Below are 16,010 nucleotides of genomic sequence, written 5' to 3' on the forward strand. Positions count from 1 at the left end.
TGTTATTTTGATTTTTATTCATTTTTTGTGTCTGAGAGGTTTTTTAGATAGAAACGTGTATATATGAGTATACCGAACAAAATCAAAATAAAGTTATTAAAAAAAATAATTTAATTTTTTCAATTTAAAGATCTTTATACATTTATGGTTTTTTGTCTACGACGTTTTCTGCATAAGAAATAAATAAAAATTTTGGTTCATAAAGAAGTATGCTTCGTATAAAAGATTTCTTGCACTCAAGATTTGTTCTAAAGCCGTAAAGTTATAGTTTTTATATTAAAAGCCAACATGTTTAGCCATTATTGACTTTTTATGTTTAATAATTGAATGAAACTTCTATAATGCTTCAAGCTAGCCACATAATTATCCTTAAAATCAATCAGCCAGTCACTGATCTGTTATAGCGGCCTAATTCATGAGACTTTATGAGCCATGCCGCATTCAGAAATGTTGCAAATTAACTTATTCAACTCACACGCTGTGACATTTACTGATTTTTTTTATATACAGACTATGAGTTTTTAAAATATATGCCTATAAATCATGTAAATGTTTCAAAAAAATGTTTTCTCTGTCTTGACTAAGATAGTTTGGTTCCGTTGCTCTATTCAGAGACCGTTTGACAGAAAAATAAACCGTTTCGTGACGTTTTCAATGAAAGCCCAAGACAACGCTATAATATCCGAACCTAAGTAGTGTTCAGAACGAACCTCTATACATACTGTTGTCCTATACAAACTGATCGATCAAACCAAGTCCTTGTATGGAAAGCTCTTTTATTTGACAAGTTATCTTCACGAAATTTAGCATAGAATATTTTGCAAGACAGCGCTACACTCTCCGAAGAAAATTTTTAGATCGGTCGAATGTAACATATAGCTGTCATACAAACAGATCGATCAAAATCAAGTCCTTGTATGGAGAACTTTTGTATTTGGCGAGATATCTTCACGAAATTTCGTATGGATTATTAGCAAAGGCAACAGCATAATCTCCGAAGAAATTGGTTAGATTAGTTCATTATAACATATAGCTGCCATACAAACTAACCAATCAAAATCAAGTGCTTATATGGAAAACTATTTTGCTTGTAAAGGTATCTGCATAAAATTTGATATATATTATTACCCAAGTCATCGCTACAATCTCCGAACAAACTGTTCAGATCGGACAAATATAACATATAGCTGCCATACAAACTGATCGATCAAAATCAAGTGCTTGTATCGAAAGCATTTGTATTTGTCGAGATATCTTCACAATATTTGGTACGGATTATTACCCAAGGCAACAGTACAAACTGATCGATCATCAAAATCAAGTGCTTGTATGAGCAACTCTTTTGTTTGTCAAGGTATCTTCACGAAATTTGGCACTGATTAATTTCAAAGTCAAAGCTACAATCTTCTAACATATTGTTCAGATCGGACAAATATAACATTTAGCTGTCATACGAACTTTTTTTTATAACATTTTCTGCTATAAGAAATGCAGTTGTGAAGGGTATTATAGTTACGTTTAACTTTTTTGTGTTTTTGTTGTTGATGTTTTCTAAATATTCCATCTTTCAAAAAATTTTAAACTATTTTTTACATTTTTCATTTTGTGTTTCCAATTTCCTTTAATTTTTTTTTACTTTTTTTATTTTTTCTAATTTTTGTTTTAAATTTTATTATTTAAAATTAAAAAATTTTAAAATTATTTTTTTAATTTTTTATTTTATTTACTATTTTTATAATTTTTGTTTCGATTTATTTTAAATCCTTTTCGATTTTCCTTAATTTTTGTTTTAATTGTAATTATTATAAAATATTATTTTTTATTTTTATTTTTTTTTTTGTTGTTTTCTAAGAAACCTTCATTTCATTTTGATATATTTTTATTGTTAAGCTTTTATATAATTTTTGTTTAATTTTTTAATTCATTATATTAGAATAATTATTATTTTAAATTTATTTATATATTTTTCTTTTAAATTGTGAAACCCAATATTAAATAAAAAAATTCAAACTGAGTTCACTTAATTTACTCTTTTTAATTTAATTAATTAATTTTTTTTTTTTTTTAATTTTTTAAATTTTTTTTTTTTCAATTTTTTTTTTTTTTTTTTTTTTTTTTTTTTAATTTTGTTTTAATTTATATTTTTACTTTTTTTTTTAAATAAATGCGTAATTTATTTTTTAGTTTTATATTTTTATATAAAAAATAAAATATTTTATACAGTTAGTTACTCGTTTATTTATTCAATTTTAATTTATCTACGTAAATTTATTTATTATTCCATAATTTCTTATTATTGCTAGGGTTTGATTAATTTGCTTTATAATTTATTCTATATTTATTTTTAATATTTCGCATTTGTTAATATATTTTCTTTTCAATTTTGTTTTATTTTTATTTCAACTCCTCTCTATTTACACACATGCCTAACTGTATATTTATATAGTATTTATGTATATATATTTTATTCCCAGCAGTCCACTGTGTTTTCATGGCATATGTTTTTCTTGGCAAAGTGCCTGCCACACTTAGCAGTCAGTCCGCCAGGGCGTATACGAAACATTTCAGTTGAGTTGGGTTGAGTAATATTTCGCATTTTTTCACAATATTTTTCCGCGCACACATTACAATCACATTTAGAATTGTGCGTTTATTTGTAGGTATATTTCATTTTGCGTTTTACGAGCTCATTTGTAAGGCGGCAAATTTCTATAGAGTAAAGTTGAGCGTGTGTGTGTTTGTGTATGAGTGTTACAATATCGTTGTGTATTTGTGTGTTCAGGAAATTAAAATAATCTTATAAATACTTGTGTTTTTTTTAATTACTATTTTTGTCATATTTTATAAAGTTTCTCTTCTTTAGCATTTGACGGCATAAAGAGCGCACGCACACTCTTGCACCCTTGTTTTTGAGTGGCTTCATGCTTTCAAAGCCTTGTCGTTTTGTTTGTTAAACAATTGAAGCCTGCGTTTACAACTGTGCCACACCACCACCCCCCGACGCCAGCGAGGCATTCACATTATAAATATTAAATTTTTTTTTTGGAAATTTACGCGCGTTTAAGCGCGCACGCAATTAGGAGTATCCAGTGTAGAACGTGCTGTGCATTTTAAAATTTAACCGACAGCTTGCATACATACATACGCTGGGAGGCGAAATGCCGGTGCTACGTCAATTCTCACGCAATCCGCAAACGCGCAGCAATGAGGAATTCATTTTCATACGTTGTGGCAAAAATACAAATGTATGTATGTGTATTGGTGTAGCAAAAATATAGTAAAAATAATTGCGATAGATTTCTAAGTAGTAGATGCCCATATGGCGCATATACTCGTACTTATGTTTGTATGTATGTATGTGTATGTGTGTGTGTGGCAGATAGCACCAAAATTAAAATAAAATAAATAAACATACAATTGAAGACATATAATTTTACATATGTGTATATTAGGGTGGACAAAAAAAAAATTTAAGTTTTAATTAAAAAAAAATTTTAATTAAAATTTTTGTTTTAATTAAATTTTTATTTTTTTTATTTTTATTATTTAGAACAAATATATTTGTATATATTCAATATGTTTTAGGGTGGGCCAAAAAACATATTGTTTTTTTTTCTTAAGTAACGTGAAAATATCATACAAAATGTCAAAAAACACTAATAAAAGTCAATAAAATTTCTAATCCTCCTACTACTTCTAACTATTTTAAAAAAATTGTCTTTTTATCGATTTTTTTCAATTTTGCCAAATGGAAAACAAAATTTCTATGAATTTATCGATTAAAAAAAATAAAAGTCATAAAAAATATGATATTTTTTTCATCATCTCTGTTGATATTTTCACGCTAATGTAATGAAAAAGAATTAAAATTATTATTTTGACCCACCTTAGTACACGTACATAGTGTACATACTTATGTACATATTTGTACTTGAAATTTGTATTCGCATGTATGCTTTTATTGTTGTACTTATTAGCGTATGCCTGCGTGTAATTGAAGTTTGCCTTTTATATCAGCTTCTCTGTTGTGATAATTTTGGCACCTTGCACTCACCCGCGCGCTAAACCGGCTCTGTGTACACTTATGAATACTAAATACATATGTGCATACATAATTTATGAACAGCTATGCGCATATTTATGTCTGTAAATATGTATATTGCCGCGTTGGTGTTTTTTTCCGCAAATTGTTTCGCGTTTTGTTTAAAGATTTCCATTTGTACCATTTGCCGTCCATACAAATTACCAAATGGTCACTTAATGTTGTTGTTTTTTTTTAATTTTTTTCAATCGACTTTTCAATATTTTAGTTTTTTTACAAATATTTTTTTTGGAAATTTTTTAAATATTTTTTCAATTCTTCATTTTTGTTGTTTTCAGTTTTTTTAAATTTGTTTCTTTTTTTTAATTTTTTCCAATTTTTTTCCAGTTTTTTTCTGATCTCATTTTTTTTTATTTCGATTTTTTTGTAATTTTTTAATATTTTTTTTTTTTTTTTAATTTTTCTTTTTTTATATATTTTCTGATTCTTTTTGTACATATATATGTATATTTTTAATTTTTATAAATTTGATTTTGAATTTTTTACATTTTTTTGTAATTTTTTGTTTGGATTTGGTTTTAATATTTGTCGAGTTTTTTACATTTTTTTAAATTTAGTTTTCATTTTTTCCAATTTAATTTTTTTTTTAAATGCTTATTAATTTTGTTTTTTTCTAACTTTTTCAAATTCTTTTTAAATTTGTTTCTAATTTTTTTTAATTGTTTGTTTCGATTTCATTTTAATTTTTTTTCGATTTTATTTATTTTTTTTTCTAGTTTTTTATAATTTTATTTTTAATTTCTTTTATTTTTTTCGATACATTGTAACATTTTTTTTAATTTTTTTATAATATTGTATCTATAATTTTTTTTCGATTTTTTTTAAATTGTTTTTTTTTAATTTTTTTTAATTGTTTTTTCAATTTTTTTTTAATTGTTTTTTCAATTTCTTTAAATATTTTTTTTTTATTTTTTTATATTTTTTTAATTTTTTTTTTATATTTCTTTATATGTTTTTTTTTATTTTTTTTTCGTTTTCTTTTTTAACATTTTTTAAAATTTTTTTCTTTTTTTCTATTTTTTTTCTTTTTTTCCTATTTTTTTTTAATTTTCTGTTTCGATGTCAATTTAATTTTTTCGATTTTTTTGTATTTTCCGTATTTGTTAATTTTTTTCTAATCTTTCCAAGTAAGTATTTGTCCAATTTTTATTTCTGTTTCGTTCTAATATTTCAAATAACAATTGTGATGAGTGTCCTTTTGAATACAAATTCATAAGAGCCGTGCGGCATTCGTTAGTTGGCGTCTAACCGAGTTGCTGTTGAGAGAAATACGCCGTCTGCCTCACAGTAGTCTATGTTTGTATATGTACATACTATGTAGTTGAGGGGTGAGATTCCAACCTTAGTGTTCGTAATAAATTAAATCTGTTTTAAATACTAATTTTTTTTTCTACAAATTTGCCATTGAACTTGTACGTGGTCGCAAATAAAATTTGTTTTTCTCCTTTAATATTTTTAAAGGCTTAGGTGGGATGCAAATGTTCAAAAAGGGCATTTTTCCTTTTTTTTTAATATATAAATCATATATTTAATAACAAACAATTCAGCATGTTGAAGTTATATATTTAAACAGATTTTTTTTTAATTTTTATTAGAAAATTCCGAAAACTTAGCCGTTGAAAAGTCACCTCTCTTGAGGTCTAATAACACCAAAAATATTTCAAATGTTGATCTTTAAATTTTATGTTGACACTTTTCAGTTGGAAAGTTTCTGACCATTTTTGCTTATAGTGGTTATTCGGAGCGGTATTATTGTCATTATTTGTGTGTGTCATTGAATTTGACATATTGTAAAGCACCCTTTAGGTTTGGAATTTTATTGCTGGTACTCCGTGCCTTCGATATATCTGATTCTGCAGCACTCGTTTGCCTAAGTAGCTGTCGTTATTAAGTAATGCTTGGAGACAAAGCTATGCACCGAAAAGAGCATATACAACCGGTTTTTAATAATTAAAAAATTTGCAAGAGTTCGTCGCATATGCTAATGATTATTGCATCACTGCTCTTTTTTTCTACTTCACACTTTTGAACTTTGTTTTTGAGTAACAAAATTATTGCATTGCCGATCTGTCTTTAGCAATGGAAGTGGTCTGCGATTATTTTTTATGGAAGTTTTTTTATGAAACTGCAGACATTTTTAACAGACGAGGAAATTAAAAATATTTAGTGAACGAGACTTGCATTTGTACATACGTTTATACATATAGACGTCTGTTTGCTTAATTTATACTTTGCAGTTTAATGGACTGTTTAATATTAATTTCTTTTTTTTCTTTCTCAAATTTCGTCTGCTAAAAACAAGTTTTGGGCACTGTTTTATGTTTATTTTTAACAGTTTCTTTAATGCATTACCAAATAATCATTATAAAAATTTAAAGATCTTTTTGGAAAAGAAGTTTGAAATTTATTATTTTGGTTTTTATGAACGTTTTACTGTGGGCAAAAAAATAGTAAGACTTTTTAATTTAAATTTCGCGCGAAAACTCATTCGTCGAAATATTTATTTTTTAGGTTGGTATGGCTGTCAGTGACATCTATGTCGAATCTCACATCAAAACAATCATTAGTGTTTGGTATGCGCTTGTCTCTCTGAAGTACATAAAGTGCATTCAGCGACTTTTACGTTGAGTGAGATTATTCAGCAAAGACGTTCCATTAAATTTTGTGTGAGGAATCAAATTTCTAGTGCCGAAACATGCAGAATGTTGAAAAAAGCCTTCGGTGATAATTGTTTGTCGCGAGTAAGTGTTTTCGGTTGGTACAAATTATTGAAAGATGGTTGAGAACGCGTTGACGACGAACCCGGACGAAGAGGGCTCTCAACATCAACTGATGATCAACACGTCAATAAAATAAAGGCATTGGTGCTTGAGAATCGACGATTAACAGACAGAAATCTTACTGACATCGTTGGAATATCGGAAGGATCAGTGAAAACCATTTTGAAACATCACTTCAGCCTAAGAAAAGTGAAAGCACGATTGGTTCCAAAATCACTCAATTTTTTTCGAAAAACAACGTCGCGTTAATGTCTGTGAAACGATGTCGTCTGAGTACCACGATGTCGTGAAACATATTATTACTGACGATAAGTCTTGTTTCTATGCTAACGACCCGGCACTCGAAGTTCAGTCGGCCGAATATCGTGGTAAAGCCGAAAAAATACGTCAAAGCGGGTCAAAAATCAAGGTTATGTTGGTAGTTTTCTTCGATTATCGAGGTGTGGTGCACTCCGAATTCCTTCCGACCGTCCAAATTGTCAACAAGGAATACTATTTGAGTGTTAACCGTCGTTTGCGCGAAGCTTTTCGTAATAAGGGGCCGAATTTTGGGTCCAGCTCTCTTTGTTTTTGCACCACGATAATGCACCGTCGCATGCTGCATTGATTCTTCGTCAGTTTTTCGCCACTTTTTTAACCGATAACGTGCCGCAACCACCGTTTTCAACTGATTTAGCTCCATGTGACTTCTGGCTATTCAGCAAACTCAAACGACCGCTCCGAGGAAACCGTTTTGAGTCAATTGAAGTTATTAATTTCGTCACCAAGGAGATTACTTTGAGGAATAGACATGAATTTTGAAGATTAAATTAAGAATTTTTAAAACTATGAAAAAAGTTTTACTATTTTTTGCCGAGTTTATATTTTCTGTTTTTTAATGTTTTATTTTTTAAAAGTTTTACTTCGCGTAAATTGTTCTGATATTACTCTTGCATTTCTTGTTATCTTTCACAGAACTTTATTTAGTATCTTACCAAGAACACTGCCTATGCTTACATACACACACACACATACATATCCATATAACAATTCAGCGACTTCTTATCACATTTGCTGATCGTCGGCGACAAGTTGAATAGACTCGTTGTTCTGCGCGTTGTGTTTACATATACATATATACATACAAGCGTACATATGTATGTATAAAAATATCGTACTATTTACTTACCTATACATAACAGTACAATGTAATAGTTAAAGCTATATTTAAACTAGCTATTTGCAGGCGTTTAATATTTGCCAAGTAATCTAAGTGCAAATAATAAATAACTCGCGAACAACGCGATAACTACAAACGAAGGTCTATTCAAAGCTTAATAAGCAAATATGTTTGTAAGAGTTGTTGTGATTTGATTGCTATAACGATGAAGATGTATTATTGTATTAAATGAATATTGTGATAACAGCGCGCACAGAAAGTTGCCAGCTTTTTTAAAAATATTTTAATATATTTTCCTATAAACTGCCATAAACTCTAGAACTCATGATTTTTTCTACTCCTTTCTCCCCTCTCTCCACACAGACTGTCCAAACATCTTGGCGACCTCAGCTGCCGTTGCCCAAAGAACTTGACGACGACGCCAGCGACTCCACCGATGAGCAAAGTGCCGCTGCCGCCGACGCCGCCAATATGGAGCGCTCCGCACAGCATCGCACAACGTCACATGGCAGCAGCCGAAAAGACAATACGCTAAGCGGTGCACAAGCTGCGGCGCAACAATCGTCAGCGGCAAGCGCTTCGAATAAGAAGTGGTCCTTTGGGCGTCTCTTTCGTCGCAAGAAAGAGATCGCTACGGAGTCGTCCTCCGAAGAGGATCGTAAAGCTGGTTTTGTGCCACACCAACAAAGGCAGCCACCACGCGTCGCTAGTGGCGCCACTGGCAGTAGTGCTAATTTGAAAACGAAATCGAGTAAATCGCATAAAATCAGTCGTAGCGGTAAATTGAATGGCGCCAGTTTCGATCATATCGTTGTCAGTCCACAAACGTCGGGCGCACCGTCCACACCACCACATCCACCACCGCCGGCACATGTAGATCATGAATTCTTTTTGCCCGTGGAGACCATTTCACCCACCGAGGCGTACTATCAGAATCAACAACAACAATACCTCCAACATGGCGCACAACCGGCGGCATATACGCGCTCCGCCAATTCACTGGATCGACGCGCTGCAAGAGCTGCGCTTAAAACGCGCTCAGCGCAACGGCTACCGCATGAGTCGGCGCCTGGTGCGCACTCCTCCAGTGAAGAGGAGCTGATATCGCTGAATTCATCGACATTCTCGAAATATCGCAGTGATGAGAGCATACATAGCGGCGGTCAAGGCGCCGCTAATGCGCAGAACAGCAGGCGTAGTCGCGCCGCGCGCAATGAACGTTACTACAAACGCTTGTCGCGCGATGGCGAACCCAGCAGCGGACAGGTGCCGGTGATGTACGCGCCGCAACCAACACAACGCTGGAAAACGCAGCCGGTGCCGCTGTCCATTTACAACCCAGCAGCGCAAGCGCCCACCGCCAGCGCTGCAGCCGCCGCCGCCGCCACACCGCGTCTGCGCAATACAAGCAGTCTGCAACATGTTGCGCCCTACGTGCAGTGGGGCCAACTGCAGCAACAACCAAAGAACTTGCAAAATACCGTCAACGATAGCAAGCGCAGCATCAGCTATGACAGTCACATACATTTGCAAAATATCAATGGGCGCTTGCAGACCAAACCTTTGCCACCACCGCCGCCGCCGCGTGATCCGTTGCGGCGCGTTAATGTCAGCGGACAAATGCAAAATGGCAGCGCTGGCGATTTGCGCCCCATTTCATACGCCTTCGACCAAAGCGGTTTGCCGACCTTGCCGGCCACCAATCAGCGTATGGGCGGTCGTTGTGTGTCGGACGATAAAATTTGGTCGGGTCCAGCGGGACCACACTACCAATCAGTGCATTCATTAAATACGCCTAGCGCTGGTGTAACGCAACCCATGCCGCAGGGCACGCCACATCATCGTCGCTTTATAACGCGTGCCGAACGCGACGCGCACCCCGCGAAGAAATCATTGCCGAACGGCATCGAGTTTCATTATGTTGCCGATGCAACACCGCGCTCACGCAAACCCATACACATGCTGGAGCCGCAGCTCGATGCGGCGGCCAATGACGTGGCCACCACGGGTATCTTACGCACTTCCAAGAGCGGTCTGCCTACTGCGTCGTCCAAACAAATGCAAGTTAATGATTTCTGGAAGCGCCTAGATGCGAGCACGCATCAACGCGGACGCGACACGACGCGCGCTTATGCGCTGGAGAGCAATGTGAAACCGCGCTCGATTTCCAGTTCACGTGTGGGCGAATTGCGCGCCTACCCCATACCCGTATACTCGGAAGTGCAGAAACCAAATAAGAAACGTACACAAGCAGCGCCGCAACCCGGCGCGGATGAGGTGGACAGCATTGTGTGCGGCAGCTTGCATATAAAGTCCAAGCCGGACTCAAACACAAATTTCGTGGAGATACGTAATAAGGATTACAATAAGAGCAGCTCAATGCCCAACCACTACCAGCGGCGCTCCGGTGAGATACCCAATACGCCGAATAAATATGACGAGTATGTCGCTGAGAAACGCGAGCAGCATCACAAACCGATTTTCACGCCACCAACGCCGCCACAACGTAAACTCTCCATACCGCCAAGTAACGCGGCGCCTGAACTGCCCATATATTTTCCGCGTAAGAAGCCCGCCAATTTGGAGGAGGCAATCAACGAACTCGAAGCGATCTATAAGTCACTTGGTCTCACAGAGGAGCCGGAGAAGAAGGAGCGCGTACCGACACCAAGCGAATTCGAAAAGTATGCTTTGGCGCATGCGCACGAATATGATGACGAGGATTCGCCTACCGGCGAACCCGATCCGATACGCGACGATGTGGCCTATCGTAACATGCAGTTGGCGAATTTGCAGCACAAGACCGTGGATAAGCAGCCACCGTTCGGCATACCTGTTGGCCCGGTTGTTGCCGCGCCGCAAAACGACTATCTGCATGTTACGCCAATTGTAGAGCCCATCGCATCGGTGAATACGCCCGATATAGTTAAAGACGATTTGGCAGTGCGCGCCTTGCGTAAAGACCCACCAGGCGCCAAAGATAAATTTATCTACCCTTACAGCTCATTTCAGAAGAAGCATCGCGCTACGCGCACACAGTCCGCCAACATATATAATCTTATACACCGCGACGCCGCCAAGCCATCTGGCGGTGATCTACACTCTTATTTGGAATTGACGCGCAGCCTAGAGCGCGCCGGCAGCATGTCCGATCTGCACAAGGATGCTGGCGCAACGGCCGCGGATGTGCCCACAACACTAGCGCTGCTGCGCAATCTCAAAGAACAGGACCAACAACAACAACAGCAGTTGACACCACAAAAGAAAGTCGCGATACCCTTCCGACACCCCAGTCAAGGTGGCGCCATATGCGCGCTGCCCGAAAAGCTGCCCACCAGCAGCGCGCACAAAGAGGAAGTGCACAAACCGCCAGTGCCGCTGCCGCGCAAGAGTCTCACACCCGAACCGACCGCAGCGAATGCGCAAATGGAGGATGCGTTGAATAAAATCGCAATGGATGCACAAGAGAAGTCGGAGAAACTGACAAAAGAGTTGCAGGAGCTGCGCAAGGAAGCGCTCATAACTGCCGCGCGGCCGAAAGCGGCGAGCGCTGAGGAAGAGCGCCTCGAGAAGGACCTGCAGGAAATCGAGGCGGTATCGGAGGCAGCAAAGCGTTGCGGTAAAATGCTCTTAGACACACTACCGGATGCCAGTGAGAGCACGGTACAAGCGAAACCGCGCAAACTGCACAAAGAGGGCAAACTGATCGAGGCTATCGATCAGGTATCCGAAGCGGCGAATGCGGTATGTGAGAAAATACTAAAGGATATTGTAACCACCGAACCGCCGGTGGTGATACAGGAGGCAGTGCAGGTGAAGAATAAGCAGACACCCACTGAAATGCTCGTTATGCCAAATCTTATCAAAAAACTGGATCCCATACAATCGGAGCAGATCGAGGCGATCGCCAAACGTTGCATGCGCCAGCTGAGCGCGCTGGCCGATGACAATCCCGACTATGACAACCTCAATCAGGAACTCCAACAGCAGCAGCAGCAGCAAAGCGCAGCCGGAGCCGGAGCCGCCACAGCCGTTGCTTGTAACGTCGAACATTTAACCAAGGCGTCAGCGGCAAAAGTTGATAATCTCATTTCTACCGTTGCAGAAGTGACGCCCGTGCAGCCAGCTGCGGCGCAGAAGCAGCACACAGACATTGAGGAGATCGATCAAATTATGCAAGAATGCGAGGAGCAAATGCGCGCCGAAACTATAAATTCATCGACGACTACAGCGCCGCCCCCTATAGTGTTGTCGGAACGCACTTTGGCCACAACACGTCCGCTGGGCACAGCGAACACGAAAAACAGCAGTGGCGATGATCACACCACAGCGCCCAGCATGACCACAAGCAGTTATTGCAGCAGCAGTAGCAGCAATAACGTTGTGGGCGCAGCCAAACCGGGCGCCAGTACGACGGCCTCCTCGTTCTCCTCCTCCAGCGATTGCCTAGCCAAATCTTCGAGTCCCTCCGCCGGTCGACGACAATCTTCGAGCATTACCTCCTTCAATCCTTACTCCTCCAGTGATTATATTAAGTCACCAAGTAGTGAATATCATGCACCCAGCACCGATCCAATAAAAACGTTCAGTAGCACCTCGTACGATGTGAAATCGACTACGAGCGCCGCCACACCGAATATAAGCGCCACAACGAACAGCACATTTAGCTACTCGCCATCGCCGCCACTCAACCTGACGCCCGTCAGTGAAACTGCCGCCATCATTGCCGCCGAAGGTGGTCGCGCGGCGTCAGCTACGCGTCAGTCGCAAGAGCGCACGCGCACACGCTCATCTTCCTCGCCATCGCAGTACAACTCCTCCGAAGAGTTGGCTATGATTTTCGGTATTGACGAGCAGCCGCGCCGCCAACGCGCCCAACAACAAGCCAAAGAAATGCAGTCAGCTACAAAAGTTTCAGGTAAAACCGCAGTTACTAAATCAGTTCATGTGCCAAGCGCGCCATTGACATCATCCAGTCATGCATCCGCTCTCCATGCAACCATGCTCGATACTGCTACCAACACTACTACCACTACTACCACTACTACTACTACTACTATTTATACTACCGCAAATGCTACCCAGCTGTACACTAATCCCAATACTGTTGCTGTTGCCGAGGCCTGCGAAAACGTGGCGCCCGTTAATACTAATAACACAGCGCCTCTGAATGTTATTGCTGTTGTCGATGATAATGTTGAAGTTGTTGTTGTTGATATTGATGTTAAAGACACCACTACTACCACCACCACTACCACTAGTATTAGTACCATAACAACCAATAACCCCACTACCATAGCCATAAATACCAACCTCAAAAACTCATCCACTAGTTTAAGTCCAAGTAGTTATAAGCTTGCATCCATACCGGAGACTCAAGCGGACGAATTGTCGGAGTGTACGTCACCAAAACTCTCGCCCAATTTTAATAAGATCTATGCTAGTAAAATAAGTATTATCGTCGATGGTATGAGAGTTGAGCCAGCGCGCAATGTTGAGCTCACCGCGCATTGCGATTCGTCGCTGAGTTCGTGTGAGGATGAAACTTCGTCCAATCCGGACTCGGGTAATGTTAGCTTAGCGGATTATCCACTCACGAATACACAAACGAATAATGCCTGCCTGCAGCTGGAAAGCGCCTATAATAGTCGGTTTGAGATTAAGAAAAAGAAGAGAAATTTCGTTAGTGAGATAGCCATAGAGCGCACAGCTGTTGAGTCCAACACGGAGGGTGAGTACAAAAGCAAAACTGATGCTGAGGATTTTCCACCGCCACCAAGTGAGGAAGAGTTGCTTGATAGTTTGTTAGGGGCTATTAGTGTAGGGGATGCTGAAAAAGAAACGATTGAGAGTGTAGAACTTCAGGATCAGGAAATTACAAGGGAAAGTACTAATAGTGGAATATTAGAAAGCCAGTTTGAGTTGTTAGAGGTTAAAGAGAACATGCAAGGAACTTACGATAGTTTTGAAGCACAAAGTACTGACGAAAACAGTTATAAAGCAAGTAGCTTGAGTGAAAATGATATGAAAACGGAGAGTATAGGAGAATGTGCTTCGAATGAATATTTGCTTGAGTCACAAAACCGTGAATTACAAAATTTAGACGAGAGCATAATAAGTGAAAATAGCTTTGAGAGCCAAAATGAGAATATATTATTCACGGGTAGTGAGTTGAGTGAAAGTCTGGGTGCAGAAAACGCACTAAAAGAACATGCTGCTTTTACTGCAGAAGAAACTAGAACTGAACAACAAAAACCCAAACCCATTGAGCGAAAATCCAGATCGTCTAAAAAGCTCGACGACGCAGATTTGATAGAATTAGCACAACTGGTGAGAAGTAGTAGTGGTTCACGCAGAAATAGTGAAGCTTCAACAGCGGACACGTACTCTGCAGATTCTGAATACAATTCCGCCGAAGAACTGAAATGCACTGCAACTGCGTGCATTAGTGCCGAGCTCGAACAACTGAGATTAGCATTCTCCGACATTTTAGAGCGAAATCTCACAGATATCGATGAGTTGCCGCGCATCGAGGAAGAGGATGACATAGTTGCTACGCTGCTTAACCATGAAGAGAAAGAAGAGAACACAGTTAGCGAACACATAGAGCTGAACGACGAAATCCACGAGACGCCACGACGAAAACTCAGCGTAGTCTATGAGACACCATCACTAAACCTCAACATATCGGAAGTGAAGATCAGTTATACGCCAGCAGATCAGCTTGAAAGCGAAAGTACAACGCAAGAAGCGTTGACACAATTAACACAATGCAACGCCGAAGTGAAGCAGCACAAAGCGTTGCCGGAAACGGGGTTAAAGGTTAGTAGTAGTGCAGCGGCGCCAGATAGTGGGAGCCTGCTGCCATGGCGGCGCCGGCATGCTGCGCTGGAGGAAGATGAGAAGCCATCAACAAGCGCGGCGGCGGCGGTTAAAGCAACTAATGAGCGTCGCGCGCTCTCAATATTCGGCGAATTGCGTCCAACGGCGGCGGCGACGAGTAGCTTAACGACACTCGAGCACGTGCTCATGGCTTGTTCGTTGGGCGTTATCACACCGACAGATCTGTACACATTGTGCCTAATCATAATCGGCATGATAACCATAATAGCCATTGTTTTGTTTTGAGTCGCATTGAGTGTTTGACTCAAAATCAATATTGTTGAGTTTTTCTGTTTTGCTCACTGGTAGTTGTTGTAGTTGTATAATGGCGACAATTTAGTTGAAGCGAAATGTGTTTATGAAAAGAAAACTTTTGCACACTGTTAAGTTTGGTAGTGTTTGGTATTAAATAAACGAAAATTAGAAATAAACACCGTTTAAGCATTTGAGTGACTTTGAAATGAGTGGAGTTTAGAGCATAGTGTAAAGCGCACTCACACATACTTAAGTATTGTAAATTTGTTAATAGAGTTGTAGCGTTAAGTTGACTACCTGCATACTTAATATAATTTTAATTATAATTTTTGTATTAATTAACGAGCAAAACCCAAACGATTAACGAAATTAATGAAATTTAATGATTTTTTCCAAAATTAATTTTTAATTAAAAAATTTATTTTTGGAAACTTTTAGCAATAATTCTACTTTAATAAAATGGAATGTAATTATTTTTGTTTTTGTATTTGTATTTTGATTTGGAATTGACTTTAGTACCGCATACAACGAATGCTTTTATTACAAAATATCGTTTCAACATGCGACGCATACGAGATTTATTGCAACGAAATTTGCTGACAAAAACGAAAAGTAATTTTTAATTATTAAAATTTATTTGTAAGCCTAATGCGTATTAGTTTTTAGAAGCTAACTGTTATATTTTTCTTATATAAGCAGTTTGAAATAAACTTTTTTGACGCAATATTTTGCAGAAAATTTTTTACCGATTATAATTTATTGTACCGTTACATTTATAAGTAATTTGCAAGTACGTAGTTTTTTTTTATTAATGCGAAAAAACGGTATTTTT

The 16,010-nt window shown here is 38.0% G+C and overlaps 1 protein-coding gene across 11 annotated transcripts in view; it reads left to right on the top strand.

Annotated features, from left to right (window-relative positions):
• The window catches only part of LOC126763630 (supervillin), a 473,985-nt gene that overhangs the window by 113,465 nt on the left and 344,510 nt on the right, over positions 1 to 16,010 (top strand). For 6 of the 11 annotated variants that reach the window (XM_050481328.1, XM_050481319.1, XM_050481320.1 and 3 more), the window contains exons 2-3: positions 2,864 to 3,245; positions 8,405 to 12,959. The exons of 1 other annotated variant lie outside the window; for it this stretch is intronic. In XM_050481328.1, coding sequence (XP_050337285.1) covers positions 3,159 to 3,245; positions 8,405 to 12,959 — 4,642 coding nt within the window. In that variant the 5' untranslated portion in view covers positions 2,864 to 3,158. Of the gene's footprint in view, positions 1 to 2,863; positions 3,246 to 8,404; positions 12,960 to 16,010 lie in introns of those variants that run through there. 4 more of the 11 variants (XM_050481322.1, XM_050481321.1, XM_050481324.1 and 1 more) reach the window with 2 other exon arrangements.

Source organism: Bactrocera neohumeralis, chromosome 6 (genome assembly GCF_024586455.1).
Source record: "Bactrocera neohumeralis isolate Rockhampton chromosome 6, APGP_CSIRO_Bneo_wtdbg2-racon-allhic-juicebox.fasta_v2, whole genome shotgun sequence".
NCBI classification, from domain to species: Eukaryota; Metazoa; Arthropoda; class Insecta; order Diptera; family Tephritidae; genus Bactrocera; species Bactrocera neohumeralis.